The sequence below is a fragment of the Xenopus laevis genome, chromosome 6S (assembly GCF_017654675.1).
Source record: "Xenopus laevis strain J_2021 chromosome 6S, Xenopus_laevis_v10.1, whole genome shotgun sequence".
NCBI lineage: Eukaryota > Metazoa > Chordata > Amphibia > Anura > Pipidae > Xenopus > Xenopus laevis.
In genome coordinates this window covers 118,461,746-118,483,068 of record NC_054382.1, presented here as the reverse complement: position 1 = coordinate 118,483,068, position 21,323 = coordinate 118,461,746, and the positions used below count along the sequence as shown (strand labels likewise).

General features: G+C 42.6%; 1 protein-coding gene across 38 annotated transcripts in view; it reads right to left on the bottom strand.

Annotated features, from left to right (window-relative positions):
* The window catches only part of LOC108719750 (regulating synaptic membrane exocytosis protein 2), a 358,076-nt gene that overhangs the window by 84,643 nt on the left and 252,110 nt on the right, over positions 1–21,323 (bottom strand). For 34 of the 38 annotated variants that reach the window (XM_041567991.1, XM_041567957.1, XM_041567969.1 and 31 more), the window contains one exon: positions 128–307. The exons of 2 other annotated variants lie outside the window; for them this stretch is intronic. In XM_041567991.1, the coding sequence (XP_041423925.1) occupies positions 128–307 (180 nt within the window). Of the gene's footprint in view, positions 1–127; positions 308–15,810; positions 15,877–21,323 lie in introns of all 38 variants that reach the window. 2 more of the 38 variants (XM_041567992.1, XM_041567993.1) reach the window with 1 other exon arrangement.

Genomic DNA, 21,323 nt, shown 5'->3' with positions numbered 1-21,323 from the left:
TCGGAACGTTCTACTGTTAAACGTGATCGGCCGAGAATGACAAAGGTACTGGTTAGCTACTGGGAAAATAAAATGGTGATTCAGTGGGGCAAGAGAAAAATTAGGCTGAGCGATTGGCATTTTTCACCTCGATAAGGCGGGTGAAGGTGGGGCAGATCTTCCCGTCATTAATGAAGGCATCGACCTCATGACGTTTGAGTCAGGACGCTCAGTAGATCGGGAGCGGGAGCTGGTCCGCTCCAGTACAGGCCGTTGTTCAGTTGACCTGGATCTTTGATATGGCTGTCTATCTGCCGCTTCACAATTCCTGTAATGTTAGTCAAAAAGCCGCTCAGTTGGACCTTCTGCCATTTTGTTTGATGGTGAGATATTTATGTTTGAGTTATGCAGTCCCACAAGGGTAATGTAATTAATGTCACAACATTTTGCATATACTCTAGTAACCCAGAGCAGACCAAGTACAAACTTTGCACCTTTTATTACATTACACGTGCTGTCATTAAACTCATTGTTCATAAAAAAAAATAAAGAAAAAAGTTCACTATATAATTCATGTATATATGAATATCAGAGTACATGAAATAACAGGGTTAGGTTTCAAGGCAATCTTATATTTGTTATATTTCCTGTAAGTACGAATATAAGATGGTTATGATTCAAGGCACTAAGTATTGAAGCTCTGCACTTTCTTGACAACATATAATTTAGTTAAAACTGCGTTTTGGGCCATAGCTCATGACCTTACCTGAAGTGTTGCATTTGGGGAAAATAATTATGCTGTCTCATGCCAAAAGTAGAATTAATACCTAGTGGTGCTTGGGATTGCCCCCTCTCCTGCTAAACTGGTGCATGACTAAAACAGTTTACAGTGCATGTGCAAATCAGTTAGAAGAGGAATTCCCCAGATTTTGTCGCAAGTGGTGGGCATGGGGCAATCAACCCTTTCATCCATTTCAATGGGACTTTCCTATTTGATTCCTATTTCATGTATTAACAGACCTTGCTATTTCCATGTTGGTCCTTATAAAAATAAAAAAAGACTCAAAAAACGCTTTAAATATACTGTGTATACTGTGTATACATTTTCATAGCTGCTTATTTTAATTGTGATTATTTAATAATTTATTTAGGAGTCCCTCAACTTAACCTTTCTAACAAGCTTCAAACAACATACAATGGAACTTCAATTTTAAATTTTTCAATCATTTTACATTGTTGTTTTGTGGTCCCATCTATATATTATGCATAATACATTTCCCTGATTTTACATTTTCCTGGATTTTACACCATATTTTTCTAGTCCCCTGAAAAACGTACTACTGTATTCCATTTCCAATGGTCAGGTAACAAACGGCATGGAAGAAAAAGTTAGGTTGAGATTCAACAATAATAAACCATTTCGATTTCAAATGAAAAACATAATAAAACCCGCTTATGAAAAAAAGATTTATGGACGATCAACACTTGCAAGCTGCCATTTGAGCGTGTTCTAATTTGGCCCAGTTGGGGATTATTTATTAACAAAGAGCAAATTTACCCCAAAGCAGTAACCTATAACCTGCTGAAACCTAATTGAAGCTGACATACACGGAATGATCACTGGCCCCCAGCTTCAACTTGAGGGTTCCTTAAAGGAACAGTAACATCAAGAAATTAAATTGTTTTAAAGTAATACAAATGTAATGCAATGTTGACCTGCACTGGTAAAACTGCTGTGTTTGCTTCAGAAACTCTACTATTGTTTATACAAATAAGCTGCTGTGTAGCAATGGGGGCAGCCATTCAAAAGAGAAAAGGCTCAAGTTACACAGCAGATAAGTGTCAAGACCGCCGGGAGCGCGAGGAGTCGCGTCCGCTCCCGGCGGCGAAGAATCCAAGATGGCGGCGCCCAGTCAACCCACGTGGGTTCCGACGCCGGCGCCGTGACGTCAGCGCGGCGCGACGGTCGCAGGCGCGCTGACGCTGGCGCAAGGGCGCCAAATTCAAATATAAAAGGACGCCTGAGACGCCAAGATGGCGCCCGAAAATAGGATCTGTTCCTGTATTGATTCCTGGGTTCCCTGTTGCCTATTCCTGTTATCCCTGAGGATATTCCTGTTTGATCTCTTGTTGCTGACCCCCTGCCTGGACTTTGGACTTTGATTCTATTCTGCCTGCCTTGTGACCTGTTGCCTGAACTCGATTACCCTTTCTGCTTTATCCCTGGATACCACGATCCTGATCCCTCCTGAGGGGCTTCCTCCTAGATCCGGACTACTCCCCAGAGGGGGCTCCCGGCTCCCTGACATTATTTTCGGGCCATGGATCCTTCTGAGGAAGCCACACCTCATGTCGGACGAGCGCTCCGCGGACTGGCATCCCGCATGGAGGACTACGAAAACCAGCAGGTTCGCATTGGGCAAGCACTCGATATCCTGCTAGCTCAAGTGCCTTCTGAGCCTTCCACTGCTCCACCTACTGGAGATCCCCCCATGGCGGCAGCCCCTACGAACGCAAGCTACCCGACAGGTGAGCCTCGCATTCCACCTCCCCCTCGCTTCAGTGGGGACCCACAAGCCTGCAGGGGATTTGCCACACAATGCCAAATTCAATTTGAGTTCCAACCCACACAGTTTCCAAGTGAGCGTTCCAAGGTGGGGTATGTGATGTCTCGATTGGAAGGCAAGCCACTGGAGTGGGCAACGTCTCTTTGGGAGAAGAATTCCCCGGTGACTTACGATGTTAAAGACTTTCTCCAAGCTTTTCGCATAGTCTTTGATGCTCCAGGTCGGGTTACGAACGCCCCTGCCCGTCTCTTGCAGCTCCGGCAGGGAAGCCGCAGTGTCAATGAGTACGCTATAGACTTCCGAACTCTGATGGCGGAGACTTCCTGGTGTGATGACGCTTACAAGGCCGTATACTACCAAGGCCTATCCATCCGCATCAAAGATGATCTCGTCTCCAGAGAGACTCCTGACACCCTGGAAGGGCTGATCGCTCTATCCATTAAGGTTGACACCCGTCTCAGAGAACACCAGGTGGAGAGAGAGCGCAGCAGACGATTTTCTCCCATGTTGGCCCCTCGCTTTCAAAGGCCGATTCTGCAAGCACCCGCTGTCCCTGTGACTCATGTGTCCACGTCTCCTCTGGAGGAACCTATGCAAGTAGGAAAGGCTCGCCTCTCCGAGCAGGAAAGACTCCGAAGACGTATGGCAGGTCTCTGTTTGTACTGTGGTGGGCATTCCCATTTTGCCAACACCTGTCCTGCCAAAGCCAAGAGTTTTGTACCCCGAGGTATGTCTCAGGTTTCTCATGTAGGGGGCATCACTCGAGGGCCTCAGGAGAAGTATCAAAAAAATTCACGCAGACTCCTCCTTCCTTTGCAGATTCACCTGGCAAGTAAATCTATCTTCGAAAGGGCCTTCCTCGACTCCGGAGCGGATGGCAATTTCATGGATGCCTTTTTTGCCGAACGCATGAAGATTCCCCTGCTTCCATTGTCTTCACCCCTGCGAATTACCGCCATAGATGACAAACCCCTGGAGTTTGAATTCGTCACAAAGTTCACGGCGGAACTTTCTGTACAAGTTGGGGCGCTGCATCAAGAAAAACTTTCATTCTTCATCATTCCCTGTCCCTCTACTCCAGTAATATTGGGTCTTTCCGTGGTTACGTCTGCATAACCCCTCCATAGACTGGTCCACTGGGCAGATCTCTCGTTGGAGTTTATTTTGCCTGCAACATTGCCTTCCGCAAAACCCCTCGAGAAGGTGAATGTCTCCTCTGCGGAATTAAAAACTTTGCCCTCCACTTACAAGGGATTTTCCGATGTCTTTTGTAAAAAGTCGGCAGAGTTCCTTCCCCCACATCGCTCCTACGATTGTCCGGTTGAACTCCTGCCAGGAGCTATGCCCCCAGAGGGCGCACCTACCCTCTCTCTCCTGCAGAGACTACCGCTATGAAGGAGTACATCCAAGAAAATCTCCAGCGGGGGTTTATCCGCCCTTCTACCTCTCCTGCAGGGGCTGGGTTCTTCTTTGTGGAGAAGAAGGACGGAGGCCTTCGGCCTTGTATAGACTATCGGGGTCTGAATAAGATCACCGTGAAGAACAGGTACCCCCTGCCCCTGATTGCCGAGCTCTTTGACCAGCTGAAAGGGGCAAAGATTTTCTCCAAGTTGGATCTCCGGGGGGCCTACAACCTCATTCGCATCCGGGAGGGTGACGAATGGAAGACGGCATTCAACACTCGGGATGGGCACTATGAATATCTTGTTATGCCCTTCGGCCTATGCAATGCCCCTGCCGTCTTCCAGGAGTTTGTTAATGATGTGTTCCGAGATCTCCTAGGAAGGTTCGTAGTCGTATACTTGGACGACATCCTGATCTTTTCCAAGGACCTTGAAAGTCATCGCTCCCAGGTGAAGGAGGTACTCTCTCGTCTGAGGAAGAACTCTCTCTTCGCCAAGTTGGAGAAGTGTGTCTTCGAGGTATCCAAGATCCCCTTCCTAGGATACATTATCTCTCCAGAGGGATTTGAGATGGACCCCGTGAAAGTGTCGGCCATCCAGGAGTGGCCTCTCCCACTGAGTACCAAGGCAATCCAGAGGTTCATCGGATTTGCTAATTATTATCGACAGTTCATCCGGGGGTTCTCTTCCCGCATTGCACCTATCCTGGCCCTCATCCGGAAAGGGGGTAAACCCAGCCTGTGGCCTCAATCCGCCATAGAAGCCTTTCAGTCCTTGAAAGAGGCCTTCACGTCCGCTCCTGTTCTCCGACATCCCAATCCTGCACTACCCTTCTGCATCGAAGTTGATGCTTCTGAAGTCGGAGCCGGAGCTATCCTGTCTCAGAGACACTCCACTGATGGAAAATTGCACCCCTGTGCGTTTTTCTCCAAGAAGTTCTCATCCGCAGAGCAGAACTATGATGTCGGAAATCGAGAACTCTTAGCAGTCAAGCTTGCCCTTGAAGAATGGCGTCACCTCCTGGAGGGCTCTGAAATTCCTGTCCAGATTTTCACAGATCACAAGAATCTGGAGTTTATACAGTCCCTCAAGAGGCTAAATCCCAGACAAGCCAGGTGGGCCCTTTTCTTTTCCCGTTTTAACTTTGTTTTGACTTATCGCCCAGGTTCCAAGAATCTGAAAGCCGATGCCTTGTCTCGTAGCTTCACTCCGGTGGACCGTGACCCTGAGAGGCAGGAACCAATCATTCCACCAGTCAAGATCATTGCCTCTCTGTATCCCCAATTTGCCGACCAGATTCTGGCTGGGCAGTCCTCGGCTCCTCAAGATACTCCGATTGGCATGGCCTTCGTCCCTCCAGAACTTCGCCTGGCCATCCTGCAACAAACCCACTGCTCCAGACAAGCTGGACATCCTGGTCCGGCCAAGACCCTTGAACTCTTGAGGCGCCTAGTCTGGTGGCCTGATATCCGCAAGGATGTAAAGGACTTTGTGGCTGCTTGTAATGTCTGTGCCACTTCTAAGCCTAGCCATTCCCGCCCCAGCGGGTTGTTACAGCCTTGCCGGTTCCCTCTCGTCCGTGGACGCACCTCTCTATGGACTTTATTGTCGAACTTCCTCCCTCCGGTGGGAATACTGTGATCTGGGTTGTCATTGACCGCTTCAGCAAAATGGCCCATTTCATCCCTTTGAAGAAGTTACCCTCTGCGGTGGATTTATCCCAACTCTTTATTAAGTACATCTTCCGCTTGCATGGTTTCCCGGTGGAGATCGTCTCCGACAGAGGCACCCAGTTTACCGCCAAGTTCTGGCGTTCTCTATGTAAAGACTTGGGAATAACACTTAAATTTTCATCTGCCTACCACCCGCAGACGAATGGGGCAGCTGAACGTGTGAACCAAGCCTTAGAACAGTTCCTGAGGAACCACGTGTCTCTTTGCCAGGACGATTGGTCTGACCTCCTCCCGTGGGCGGAGTTTGCTCATAATAATGCATGTCATTCCTCCACAGGAAGGTCTCCATTTATGGTGGTGTATGGACAGCACCCTCAAGCCTTTCCTCAGGACTTCGTGTTGTCGGACGTCCCGGCTGCAGATGATCTGACAGCCCATATGCTTGCTATTTGGGCTGCAACCAAGTCTAATCTGGAGAAGTGTGCTCTAGTCCACAAGACTTTCGCGGATCGCCGTAGAAGGCCCTCTCCTCCCTACAAGGTGGGTGATACTGTCTGGCTCTCTTCCAGGAATATTCGCTTGAAGGTGCCATCTCCCAAGTTGGGTCCGAAGTTCCTGGGTCCATTCCCCATCTTGGAGATAATTAACCCTGTAGCCATCAGACTTCAACTCCCACCAGAGATGAGAATCCCCAACGTGTTCCACGTCTCCCTGGTGAAGCCCACCGTCTCCAACCGTTTCTCTGGTGTCCAATCTCCTCCTCCTGCTGTCTCTGTGGAGGGTCAACAAGAATTCGAGGTGGAGAGAATCCTTGATTCCAGAATCTCCAGAGGGTCCCTTCAGTACCTCATCCATTGGAAGGGCTTTGGCCCCGAAGAATGCTCTTGGGAGGGACATCGTGATGTGCATGCTCCTCGTTTGGTAAGAGACTTCCACTCCAAGTTTCCCCAGAACCAAGTCCCGGTGGTCCTGAGGCCCCCCGTGAGGGGGGGGGGTACTGTCAAGACCGCCGGGAGCGCGAGGAGTCGCGGTCCGCTCCCGGCGGCGAAGAATCCAAGATGGCGGCGCCCAGTCAACCCACGTGGGTTCCGACGCCGGCGCCGTGACGTCAGCGCGGCGCGACGGTCGCAGGCGCGCTGACGCTGGCGCAAGGGCGCCAAATTCAAATATAAAAGGACGCCTGAGACGCCAAGATGGCGCCCGAAAATAGGATCTGTTCCTGTATTGATTCCTGGGTTCCCTGTTGCCTATTCCTGTTATCCCTGAGGATATTCCTGTTTGATCTCTTGTTGCTGACCCCCTGCCTGGACTTTGGACTTTGATTCTATTCTGCCTGCCTTGTGACCTGTTGCCTGAACTCGATTACCCTTTCTGCTTTATCCCTGGATACCACGATCCTGATCCCTCCTGAGGGGCTTCCTCCTAGATCCGGACTACTCCCCAGAGGGGGCTCCCGGCTCCCTGACAATAAGCTTTGTAGAACATAATGGTGTTATCTGTTATCCACTATTTAACCTGTGCCTTATAGCCTTTTTTGTATTTTTTTAATTGCTACACAGCAACTTGTTTATATGAACTATATTAGTGTTTCTGAAGCAAACACATCAGTTTTACCAGTGCATGGCAACAATACATGATATTTTTGTAGATGACATTTAGGCTTTTTAGTAAAACATCTGTAGGGGATCAGACAAATCCTTCCCCTATTTTTCTGTCTGTGACATCATCCAGCCCAGTTACAGGCTGCAGAGCCATCCAATTGGCTGGGTGCCCCAGTGCATTCTTGGGAGAGAGGGTGTGCCTGACTTTGGAGCAAAATGTACAGGATCTCCAACAGAGCTTAACAGGGGTTCTATGCTGCATCATTAAGCCAGAACCTTTTTTTGGGAGACTGTCCAAGAGTGCAGAGAAGCTGCTGCATCTCTAGAAGTACAGAGAGAGACTATCCTATTCCCTGCCATGCTGCTAGAGACTCAGGAGGAGAAAGGTGCCACTGGTGAGATTGATCCTGCTGCATAACTGCCTGTAATCTCCAGTGTAACTGCCTCTGAGAGCACCAATGTGAGTGAGCCACCCAAGGGAGGATACTGGCAAGGATACAAATGTGGGGGCCCTGGTTTGAGGATAGGTCTTGGGAATGTATCTGTTAGGTGGGAGCCGCTGCTAAGTTCCAAAGGGAGAGATACTTTTGGGAAAGGTAGCGCTACCTGGGGAAGGGACATTTCAATTAAACTGAACTGTGTGATCATTAACCTCTTCCAGATGATTGGGACTTTGATAATAAAAAGGACTGTGTTGGGGAAACAGTCAGGTACCGAATAGTGACATAGGTAGGTCCCACGTGTCCCCAGTGCAGGAGTGCATTTTCTATTAGATTGCCCAAATACTTTTGCTAATGTTTTATATAAAGTTTATATCGGTTTCATTTGCAAACTGTGTGTTTTATTTTTCCTAGTGGAAATACCCTGAGGTGCGCTCCTCATTGTTCCCTATGTGGAGGCACTGCGCTGTACATCCCAGTTCCAAGTACTTTTCATATGCAAAAGGGACTCAGGGCCCCTGGATTTCCAAGGGTTAATTGCTATTTAAATAGACAGTAACCAAATTAGGGTTATACATCTGATACTTAATAGCACATTACAATTCCACAACCAGTACAAAGGCTACAAACCATACTTACCTTTAATGTAATTATACATACACACAAAAGAAACAAACAATACATTGGAAAGAACAGAAATAAACATTGTGCACATAGTCAACTACCCTAAAATCATTTCTTAAGGTGGCCATACACGGGCCGATAAAAGCTGCCGACAGACCGTGTCGGCAGCTTATTGGCCCGTGTATGGGGGCCCCCGACGGGCTTCCCCGATCGAGATCTGGCCGAAAGTCGGCCAGATCTCGATCGGATGGGATTAAAAATCCCGTTGGATCGCGGCCGCATCTGTTCGTTGATGCGGTCCCGCGATCCGACCGCCCGTTTGGCGAACGCTAGGATCCGATCGTTGGGCCCTAGGGCCCACGATCGGATCAGCCCGATATTGCCCACCTCAAGGTGGGCATATCGGAGGGAGATCCGCTCGTTTGGCGACATCGCCAAACGAGCGGATCTATCCGTGTATGGCCACCTTAAGATACATTTCTGGAGCATAAATTGTAGCAAGCAGTTGAATTCCAGTTCTTTTGCTGGTGGCCAGCCATCGTTTGGGTTTCTGGACTGCAGGAAGGGGTCCAGTAGACAGTGGTTAACCATTATACATATCACCATGAACTTTGTAACCTAGTAATAGGACATATTCAGAAAATTGACTAAAGAGGGAGTAACTCAGATGTCCAATGTACAGTGTAATCGCTTAACCCTTCCTTGCAGCTTGCAACACAAGAACATCATAGAGCTGGAAATAGATGGAAGCAATATTTCTGATTCCAGTTGGAAAATATACTGAAATGTCCCTCATATTATGAAACTATGCAAAGTATTTTTATAGCAAACCTCTGCAAAAAAGGAAGAGCTAAGTACAGTATATAGTATATTGTAAACAACACACTACAAAACTAGAATTCTCTCTGCATGCTATGTGTGTGGACCCCCCCACCCATTCTTACCCTGATTTGCATATGCAAAGTAGCCAAATTCTTTGTGAAAGATTTGACATTCAGCCGAATCCCAAAAAAAGTGGTTTTGGTGCTAGACAGAACTCTGGATTCTGTACAGCTACAAAGGATTTTAAGTAAGGCTTGTTGTGCTTAGCAAAGATCTCCAGATATTTTGTGGGATAATTCTAATACATAATGAAATGAACTCGCCAGTATACTGGGGGTCTCATGTGCACTGCTCTAAGCCTTCTGCTAGGAGTGGGAGTGGATGATCCAAATTCTTAGTCCTAAACTTAGTCCGTATCATAGGCCTAAACTTTAGCTTTGGCTGTGGGTTGGCTTCTTTAAAGCCTGCCTTAATAAAGGATAAGAGCTTGTCTCCTATATACAGTATTTTAGATGTTCTTTTAGCTACAAATAGAACTTAGGATCACAGACAACACCTAACTGGGTTATACACTACTACCAATAAAAAATGCTACCAGAAGAAACACCAGAATAGCCCTTGAAGACAATACAAAGCTGGCAAAGCAAGAAGATTTCTTATATAGATCAATAATGAGAATATACAGAGCCGTTAGATAGAATTATAGAGAACAAAGAGAATATAGAGACTACAGAAGAAATGTATTTGTATTATTTAAATATAAGGTATCACTAGTGTCCACATAAAGACCGTGCCATCACATTAGTCCATCAAATTTCTATGCTTGATGTAAAAGCTAGGTTTAAGCTGACATTTGTGACATACTCTTACTTGGTTACGAACCACAGTGGTCCTCTTTCCCCCTCCTCTCCTGTTGCGCCTGCCCGGTGTTGGTTACTGAGGTCGGCACCTCTCCCACTTTGTATTCAGGAATTCATACCAAACATACAATGGCTACTGTAGCGGGGTTAACCACTGCACGTTTATTTGTGTCAGTGATGTAACGTTTTGGGGGCGTCAAATAAACGTGTGGTATCCATTCCTGATTGCTCTTACTTGGTGTCCTAGATATTTTATTTATGGCTGGATGGGTGATACAGCCATCTGTTAAGTGCAGTCCTGATCAAAAGTTAGATCTTAATGGTGAAGCTTAGACTATAATAGTATGACAAACACTATTATAGGGGGATACCTACAGCTGCTCATCAGAAAGCTAATGACTATACAATATCAGCATATCCTGTTGTCCATGCTGGCTTTAAAACCAGATAGTCACCTGATTTTGGTACCATTATTTTACAAAGAAGTTTAACAATATTAACACAGACCTTGTAAACTCACACTAAGCAGAATGGGAACCCCCAATTTTCTGATTCCTGGCCCACAAATTGATAATGTCTTTCCCTTAAATTGTGCCTGATCCTTGTGAAAACTCAGGTCAGCAGTCACTGTAGCTACCTGAAAATGTATCATCCATGTAACATCCATGAATGAAAGTGACTGAGGCTTCTTCATTTAGCCCTAGTAATCTACAAAGGGAAACTGGGGCTCCTAGCATTTTCATACATATCTGGAAGCACAAGGACAACCCCACCATCTTCTTTTAATATACTTTGTTTACTGAAGCTTTTCCTCTATTGTGGTAGTTATCTATATACCTACCGGGGTGCATCAGTTGTGATCATCCAAACAATGCCCAACCTTTTTAATATTATAATTGTAACTCTTAAAAAGGGCTTAAAATAAACATATCAGCCCCTTTTACAAATGCCCTGCAACTAGTCCACTATACCATTACCCTCACCCAGCCAATAGCTTTAATATTTTTACAATAAGGTTCAAGCCTGCCAGTATTAACAAAGAAGAGGCCAAAGTAGCTCATTGTACTCCTTTTGTAGTAATATGTAGAGGAGGACCAAAATGCCATTTTATGACACTTGGTTCTCAGTAGACAGGTGGCACAGAACCAAAGATTAAAGTAACATGTGGAATATAATACATACAGATGTATATGAAAGGGAAAAAACATCAGTGGGAATGATGGAAACTGCAGCCAGTTAAAGAACAGTCAGTGATTTTCCCAAACAGCAATGTCAGTAGATTGCCTTACTATAATATGGATTACACTAGGACAGCTAAATGTCAGAGATTTTGGATACTATGGATACACAAAAAAGTTTAAAATTAAGTGGGTTGTTATTTCCCCTTTGAATAAAAGAGACAGTTAACATTTAATCCCTAGAAATGCCACATTCATTAGTTCACTTCAGAGACCGGTTGGTAGAATTGTAATTCTTAATATTACTCATTTTTTGGATGCATCAATTTTTGTTTGGAATATAAATAAAATAAAAAATATCTGTGTGTGTGTGTGTGTGTGTGTGTGGGGGGTTACGTGTATATATCCCATGTCACATTCATATTTGTACCATTATTAAAGAGGCTGTAGTGAGTTTCAGTTCAAAGAGCGCCACACATTGGCACCTAAAATTATATTCTGAAAGGTCCATAATAATGATGGACTCCGCTGCAAGGTCTTGCTGAGCCGGTAAATTTTGTAAAGGACTATTATGTAGGCACCAGTTATAAGACATTAGGTATTTTCTGAACGGTATTGGCAGAAACAAATCATCTATTTTTAAGATATAGGATAAGGATCTGGTGGGCTTTATTGGGCTGATCCAATCATCTAACAGTGGGGAGAATTATTGTAGGACTGTTTTGATCAGAAAGAGAAGACATCATCTACGGTCTGATTTGGTTCTCGTCCAATCTGATTTTCTAACCTTCCCAATTGACAATGAGCCCTGTATGTGGGAAAATAAACTGCCCAGTGTGCCAGTTGGCAGTCAACATTGTCTTGTGCTTAATAGTGACTGATTGATTTATTTATTAGTCCCCTGCACAGCCCCAACAACTTGCTAATGACCAACATGGAGCCTCGGACCTGGCCAGTGTGGGAACCTAGAGTACCAGGTACAAAGGAGGGTTTCGGGTTAATGTGGTTAGGAGGCGAAGGGGGGGTGCACAATGAAGAAAGTAAATGCTATAAGCCACACCATCACAAACATAAACTAGTGCATTTTTCTTTTATATAGATACAACACTTCAGCCACAGCTGAGAGGCAAATAAATTAGCTCCTGCTATCTAAAAGTGCTACCAGCTTGTGTCCTGAACTGAAACTACAATCAAGTCACTTAACTGACAGAGCTGGCTTGGAAAGGATCCTGGGAATTCTAGCAGTTGAAGAGCATAAGAATAGCCTTGGCTAAGGCAGAATATAATATTGCATGTTCTACAGCTATTGACACTGCACTTTACTTACCCTTGTGGTTCTGCTGAGCCATTGACTACATGGTCTGCCCAGGAGCTGGCACCATTGTATAACCTTTACAATGCAGTCAAGATAAAAAGTGTTACAAAATGAACAGGAAATCACATGGTAAGTAGCCATAATGCTGTTGGTATGGGATCTTTTATCCAGGAACCTGTTATCCCCACAATGTATTTAACACTTCATTCTTGCCTGACCATAGTAAGCAATGCTTTATAACTAGCTTGGCTTATGGTAAATGCATGCTCATGGCACAGCAGTCGTGCTTTAGTTTTTTGCCATTTAAACACTTTTTTTTATTATTATCATCTTAATAAAATACTTTTTTGGACAATCGTAGGACCTAAACACTGTTGATAAGCGATCCCATACCTATACATAGAGCATTATACAAGAACTGTTTGAGTGGCAGCAGAAGACACAATCTGTGGCACCCTATCAACTAGCAGGCTGAAGCTGCTGGGAATTGTGCTTTATTAACAGAATATGAGGGGGTCACAGGTTTGTTGCAAGCCATAAGACCCAAACACTGCACAGTGGTTTGTGGTTCCACCAATATATAATACAGCACAGTCATTGCAAAGGAATGATCGCAAATTATGAAATTTTACCAATTTTGTACTTAGGGCCAATACTTTGAACTATCTTTGAATTTTTCACCTTTCCAGTGTGGGGATACAGGAAAAGTTTTAGAGCAATGTAGAAAGTATATGGGCCCCCAGGGAGGCTTAAAAGAATAAATAACATACAGATTGAGCAAAAATCACATACAGATTGAGCAAACATATATAATTATATCTCATATATATATATATATATATATATATATATATATATATATATATATATATATATATATATATATATATATATATATATATATATATATCAACAGGCTCTCCATAGCACTCCATTTAAATAGATGGCTACAACACCATGGTGCACCATGTCATGTCACAATAAAGTATAAAACATCTCTATAATAATATAATATAAAACAATTGTTTGGTATTTTAAGAATGTCCAATCTGGGGCTATTGTATTAATACTACTGCATCCCAACAACAGCTGGCTGGACCCAGTTAGACATGCCCGATTGCTCTACTTCCAATATAAACAGATATGGAACCTGCATTTTAAAAGAACCATCTCTATGACATTATATCAGTTACAGCCTCTATGAAACAACATCTATTTCAGTTTCTATGACATTACATCAGTTACAGTGTCTATGAAACTACATCAGTCATAGTCTCTATGACACTACATCAGCTTCAGTTCCTAATATACTACATAAGTTACAGTCTCTTGGCATTACATTATTTTCAGTTTCTAAAACACTCCGCAGTCTTTATGGCACTGCTTCAGTCACATAAAACAAAACATTTTCTAATTTACAGAGGAAAATACCTTTCAGGAGAAGGGGTAGTTTCATCACAATGAATATTAGGCATTTGTCTCTCCTGTCTAGTTCTCCTAAATATGGAAAAAAATGGCACACGTTTTGGGAAAACATTTGCATTCTGTCTGAACTAGAGTATAAACTTAGTCTAAATCCATCGCTCTACCTATCTCTCTACCTAGCTCCCTACCAAGCTCCCTACCAAGCTCCCTACCAAGCTCTTCAATCTGTAGTGCAGGATTTAAATTATGATGGTCTTAAGTAAAATAATCTTCTTGCCCTACTATGGAACCCATGTGTACTATAAATTCCATATTAGCCAGAGAAAACCCAAAATACTTCCTACAGTTGCAAAGTATAAAACCTTACTGTTGCCTTTCAGATCCACCCTTGCATAAATTAAACCCATGCACAGTAGTGTTTTATTTCCAGGAACGCTACTACTGGAAGAGCACCTATGGTGGAGACTACACTTCCCAAAAATGCTTTAGGCATCCAATTTTCCATCCATGTTTAATCATTTTCTAGAGAAATAGGTAACAACTATGACAATAGGGCTGTATCACAATTTATCATCAGGATGGCTCTGAACTTAAAATGCCAATGTGATGGGGCAATCACCTAAGTATTCTGAACTTTGAGGGCATTTCTCTTTCTTTTTTCCTCTGGAAAAGTCACCACAACACCTCCATGTGTGACAAAAACCTCAAATGGACTACCATTCATCTGCTCAGCAAGTCATTCACATTAATAACAAAAAAATGCATGCAAGCCACTCCACTCTCTTAGTTCACAGGTTTGCATATATATGGTTAACCATATATATGAACTGACAGAGCATGGGGAAGGGTGACACTCCAGTCCACACCATGTATACCTCTCATGATCATTGTATGCACCCTCGGAATAGGTGCGGCACATCTTACGGGAGCGCAGCAAGCGGATTGCATCTTCACAAAAGATAGGATAAATAGGGTGATCCTTGCTGCCAAAGAACGGGCAGAGATGGTGAACGCAATATGCACATGGCAACCTAAGCTTACCCATGGGGAGTTCGCCAGTTAGGCGTCAAGTCCTTGGTGGATGATGTAAGTAAATGTAACTATACAGTGGTCAGGGGGTATAAATCTAAGTTAAGGAGGTAAATAGGATTGCTACCCATCCAGTTTTGACCCAGACAGCCCGATTTTCAGAAGGGCTGACCGGGTCTGAACTGCCTGCCCGTTTTTTCAAATTAGGAAAACCAGGCAGGATTCCCCTCCTAGATTGACATGACGATTGGCCAAGAGAAGCCCTGACCAATGGTTGGACCTTCAGTGAGGGTAGAACTGAAAAGTTTGACAACCACTGTTCTACCTTCTAACTGGCTGGCAATGCCTGATATTGTAGTCGACAGAAAGCCACAGAGAGCCCTAGGCCCTCAATAATATTGATTTATTCACAATTATTATTTAGGCTTATGAAAACATATACATGTACATTAACTGTGTATGGATATTTCTGTCTCATTGTCACTTAAAATGAGACAATTATAAATAAAACATCCTGTTTTTGCACCTAGTACCCAGCCCTGTACTTAGTAAATGGGCCCTATAATTTCCACACTTTTCTTAAAGGGGTAGTGTCTATATTTATGCAAAGTATACTGTATTTGCACACATATAGATCCTACTACCCCTTTAAGAAAAGGGGTAGTGTCTATATGTAGTAGGCATATAGAACTTATAGACCTTAAAGAAGCAGTGCATCCATCTTGATATAGACACAGAAGATGTCTAGTATTATTCGTAAGAAGGCAATATCATCTATCATGTACACACACCAGAATGTCCAAAGTCTTCTCGGAGGGGGCAGGTTCTTTATCTACATGTACACACAGCAGGATTTCCACACTTATCTAAAAAGAGCATGAAAACAGAATATACCTTGGCTCTGCTAGATGATGGTCAAAGGACTGACTGAATCTGGTGCGAGGTAGAGTGACATAATGACTGCAGCATGGGCAGAAAATAAGAGAAATGACATGATGAAACAAAGATGATAGCCAAACAATTTCATTGTACGGTGAACTTATACAACCAATATGAGCAACTATCACAGCTTCCCTTCAAATTTGAAGGATCCCTTCCCCCCTTTAGCCATTATAAGTATATCAGATCTCACTGAAGAATCATAACCACTGCATATACACGCTCAGTATATCAGAAGTCAAAGATCAATTATGCACCCCTACTATTTACTATAAGGATATCAGAAGTCACTGCAGGATCATGTACCTTTATTTGAAGTTTATTAATTAGTATTAGTAGAACTAAGGGATAATGTACCCACATTGTCCATTATAAGATTACCAGAAGTCACAAAGGACATCTCTTCCAGACTATATTTGGAAGTGTTCTGCAGTGGCCTAAATATGAGTCTTCATTATTTATTTTTATACTTTATCCCCCAAACAATGTAGGTCTCTATAAAAATATATTGCATAAACCAGCTCATATGTAAAACCCTGCTTCATGTAAATAAACCATAATCATAATCATAATAATAATATACTTTTCTAGTATTATGTGCCATTGGGTAATCATAAATAGAAAACTGCCTTTTTAAAAAATAAGGGCCGCCCCCTGGGATTGTACGATTCACAGTGCACACAAACATACCAAACAAACCATACATGTTAGGTCACATGAGCCAATTAACAGACAGAGTTGTGTCTTTTGCTTCAACACTTCTTCCTGTTACAGTTAGAGCTGCAGTATTTCTGGTCAGGTGATCTCTGAGGCAGCACACAGACCATCACAAATGGTGGCTCAAGGCAAGAGATGTAAAAGGGCAATATTTACTTAAATATATATTCCAGTTTGGTAAGATTCTTTAATATGCTACTTAATATGATATAAACTATCTGTTGCTATAGTATTCATTTTGGGGGTATAGTTTTGCTTTAATTATTTGCTTTTCTCTTACTCTTTCCAGCTTTCAAATGGGGGTCACTGATCCCATCTAAAAACAAATGCCTTGTAAGGCTACAAAATTATTGTAATTGCTACTTTGTATTATTCATTTTTCTTTTCAGGCTCTCTCATATTCATATTTCAGTATCTTATTCAAATCAATGCGGGGTTGCTAGGGTATTTTGGACAATAGCAACCCGACTGCTGAAATTGCAAACTGGAGAGCTGCTAAATAAAAAGCTAAATAACTTAAAAAACACAAATAATAAACAATTAAAACCAATTGCAGATTGTCTCAGAATATCACAATTTACTTACTAAAAGTAAATTTATAGGTGAACAATCCCTTTAAGTCTATTAGAAAAAACAGTTAACAAACCCAATAGGCTCATTTTGCTTCCACTAAGGATTAATTATATCTTAGTTGGGATCAAATACAAGGTACTTTTTTATTATAACAGAGAAGAAGGAAATCATTTTTACAAATGTTAATTATTTGGATAAATGAAGTCTATTGGAGATGTCCTTTCCATAATTCAGAGCGTTCTAGATAACGAGTTTCCGCATAATAGATCCCATACCTGTACATGCTTTGTTTTACCAAGCAATAACATTTGAATGCATTATGTCTCACGCCTGGAGTATCCTTGTTATGTTTTTGAGGGTAACCCATAAAATGCATGTATTGTTGCTAAACCCATGCTTCTTTCATTCACCTTGCTGGTACCGCTTGATCTCCCTGATGCAGTTTCCAGAGGCCCAGGAAGTAGTCATGTGCAGGCCGACCCGATACCCGTGGGACTCATGGGTCGGGCGGGTTTGGGTCGACCTCGCAGTGCTCCTCGCAGGTGGTGGGCAGGTGCGGGCTGAGCTCTTCTCCTGCTATCCCCGCCTGCCACCTTCAAAGCCGGCATCCGACTTCCAGGTTCCGGTTTTATAGTCTTGCGTCTGCACGCCCTGCCCCTTTTGTGACATCATCGACGGGGCGGGTCTATAAAAGGACCCCTGGAAGCAGGTGCGGGCAGGCGCGGGTCGTAGCAGGGCAGGTTAGTGTCGGGTGCGGGTCAGGGAAACCCTGACCCGCACATCACTACCAGGAAGTATAAAGTAGTCATAGACAAACTTGACACTTTTAATTTGTCCCTTGTAAACCCTCTTAATTCAATGCAAAAATAGAATATTTCCTTCCCTCAAATCAGACTGAAGCGCCAATGGAAGTTACCTTCTGGCTATACTGTCAGTAGTAGTATAAATTTATGCAAATCACTGAACTTGTATTCAGTTCTCTAAGGTTATTTCCAGGCAACTAATTAGTTATATCCACAAAAGTCATAGATATATATTTCTTACAGCGAAAGAAGTTTCCAGTTGGAAATCTAACACAAAACTGCACAGTGATGATCTAATTAATTCACAGTTTAAATAATCTGCCTCCTGTACCCCAAGGAGAGATGATCAGTGTCTCAAAGCTACTGCTAAACTATAACTCACAGCAGGCTCTGTCAGGAAAACCTACATTTTAGTTAAACAGTTTTAACTAGCCACACCAATAGTATCAGGCTTTGTTCACTGTTATGACCTGGTAAGTCTACAAATGCCAATTTTTAAATGTCTGTAAACACCTGTACTTAATGGAGAAGGAAAGCTACCAAAGCAGTTTATTGCCAATAGATTAGCCACAACAGTGGAAGCTAGAACGCTATTTTTATTCTTTAGAATGATTTTCCAAACCTGAGTAAACAGCTCTAGACACTGTCTCTATTGGTTTAGGATAGCAGCTGCCATATTAGCTTGCTGTGACATCATTTCATGACTGAGTCTCTCCCTGCTCACTCAAAGCTCTGGGCTCAGATTACAGCAGGGAAGGGAAGGGAGGGGAGGGGGAGAGAGGAGCAAACTGAGCATGCTCAAGGCCGTGCCCTGGAGGTTTAAGCTGAAAACAGGAAGTCTGATACAGAAGCCCATGAGTACACAATAGAAGAAAAGAAATGATGTGTTTCTTTTGACAGAGGACTCAGAGCAGCATTACTTTGAGGGTTTACCGGTGTATTTATAAAGACCTTTCTGATAAAGCTTACTTAGTTTTAACCTTTGCTTCCCCTTTAACATTGGGCAAATAAATAGCGTTTGTAATTAAATGTGTTTTGCCCTAGCTTGGCTGATCTATACTATGGGTTACTATATATAGAGAATGCATATATAAAAGATATAAAATATTTTTTTTTTATTAACAAGAACATTTTTCCTGCACTGGTATCACAATTTTGCAGTCAAAATGTTATGTTTATGGGTGGTTCACCTTTAAATGAACCTATAGTATGTTATTGAATGGCAACTATTCAGTTGGCCTTCATTTTTAATATTTTATAGTTTTTGAATTATTTGCCTTCTTTTTCTGACTCTTTCCGGCTTTCAAATGGGGGAGTCACTGACCCCACCTAAAAACAAATGCTCCGTAAGGCTACAAATTGATTGCTATTGCTACCTCTATTATTGAGCTTTCAATTCGGGCTCTCTCCTACGAATATTTCAGTCTCTTATATAAATGAATGCATGGTTGCTAGGGTAATTTGTAGGGATGCACCGAATCCACTATTTTGGATTCGCCGAACCCCTGAATCCTTCGCATGAGAATTGTGCGAATATCGAAACAATTCCTAATTTTCATATGCAAATTAGGAGTGGGAAGGGGAAAACATTTTTTACTTCCTTGATTTGTGAAAAAAAGTCACGTGATTTCCATCCCTGCCCCTAATTTGCATACGCAAATTAAGATTTGGTTCGGCCAGGCAGAAAGATTCGGCCGAATCCTGCTGAAAAAGACCGAATCCCTAACTGAATACTGGATTCGGTGCATCCCTAATAATTTGGACCCTAGCAACCAGAATTCTGAAACTGCAAATTGGAAAGCTGCTGAATAAAATGCTAAATAACTCAAAAACTACTAATATTAAAAAAAATTAAACCCAATTGCAAGTTTTCTCCGGTTATAACTACCTACATCATAATAAAAGTGAATCTAAAGGTGACCAACCACTTTAAATGCTATACTTATGTAACACTATTAAAATGAGTGTGAATCCATCCTCCCTTTTTTAAGCCTTTGCAACAAAAAAATACTGCATATTTTGTTCACTGATTCTGAATATAATTCATGTCTTTATGCAACAGTGACACCAATGTAGCTTGAGAAGCCATATTCTCATACACTGTTCCTGGTGTTTTATTGCAGCAGTTTGTAGTAGGTAACCACGCAGAAGCACGATTGTGAGCCTTAGGGGGAAATTCACTAAAGGGCGAAGTGAGGAACGTTAGCGAAAATTGGCCAGCGTGACGTCATTTCAGGACTTTGCCGATTTACTAACAGGCACTGGCGTAAATTCGCTAGCGAAGGAGAAGGCGAATTTTCACTCTGACGAATGGGCGCACCTATACAAATTCACTAACTTGCGGATTTTACTGAACGTTACCTTTTGCGCCAGACTTGCCTTCGCCACCTCAGACCAGGCGAAGTGCAATAGAGTAGATAGGACATCCTCAAAAAAAATTTAACATTTTTCTAAGTCCCAAAAAACGCTGGCGACTTTTCATTTTTCAGGGTGATAGGCTGCAAAAGATCGTAAATTTTTTTTAGGGTACCCGGCTTCCCCCCTACATTTCCTAACATTTGGCACATGAACTATACAGTGGGCTCATGTGTAGGGCAACATAACAATTTTATTTTATTTTATTAAGGTTCCCTGGGCTTGTGTAATGTAATGTATTTGCTGCAACATATACGTCCATTGTACTTTAACTTCCCGCCATATGCAAATTAGCCAATTCTAGCGCAACTTCATTTGTTTGCCAAATTAACGCTAGCGAAACTTCGCCGTCGTTCTGCGCCTTGTACGCAACTTTGCATTTTAGTGAATTATCGATGTCCTGGTGAATATTCGCCTGGCGAAGTGTGGCGATGTGAGCGAAGCCGCCGCTGTCCAATTTCCGCAGGTTAGTGAATTTGCCCCTTAGAGAGGGGTACATATCGTAAACATCTATATAGTTATTTGACAGAGTTTTATAAACATTATTATCCTTTCAATAATACAGTACAATACAACACATTGTACAGATAAGGAACGTCACATTCCTACAGCAAAGTTAAAAATAAAAATGATAAAACGACAAAAGTTAAATAATGCAACATCAATGGATTTAAAATCTCCAACGTGATTAAGGTTCTATAAACAATTCAGAGATTCATGGCACTGGAAGTAAAAAAGATATAATATTACAGTAGGCTGACTTTTCTCTGTATGGGTATGGGACATGTTATCCAGAATGCTCGAGAACTGGGGTTTTCCAGATAACGGATCTTTCTATAATTTGGATCTCCATACCTTAAGTCTACTAGAAAATAATGTAAACATTAAATAAACCCAATACGCTGGTTTTGCTTCCAGTAAGGATTAATTACATCTTAGTATCTTAGTACAAGTTACTGT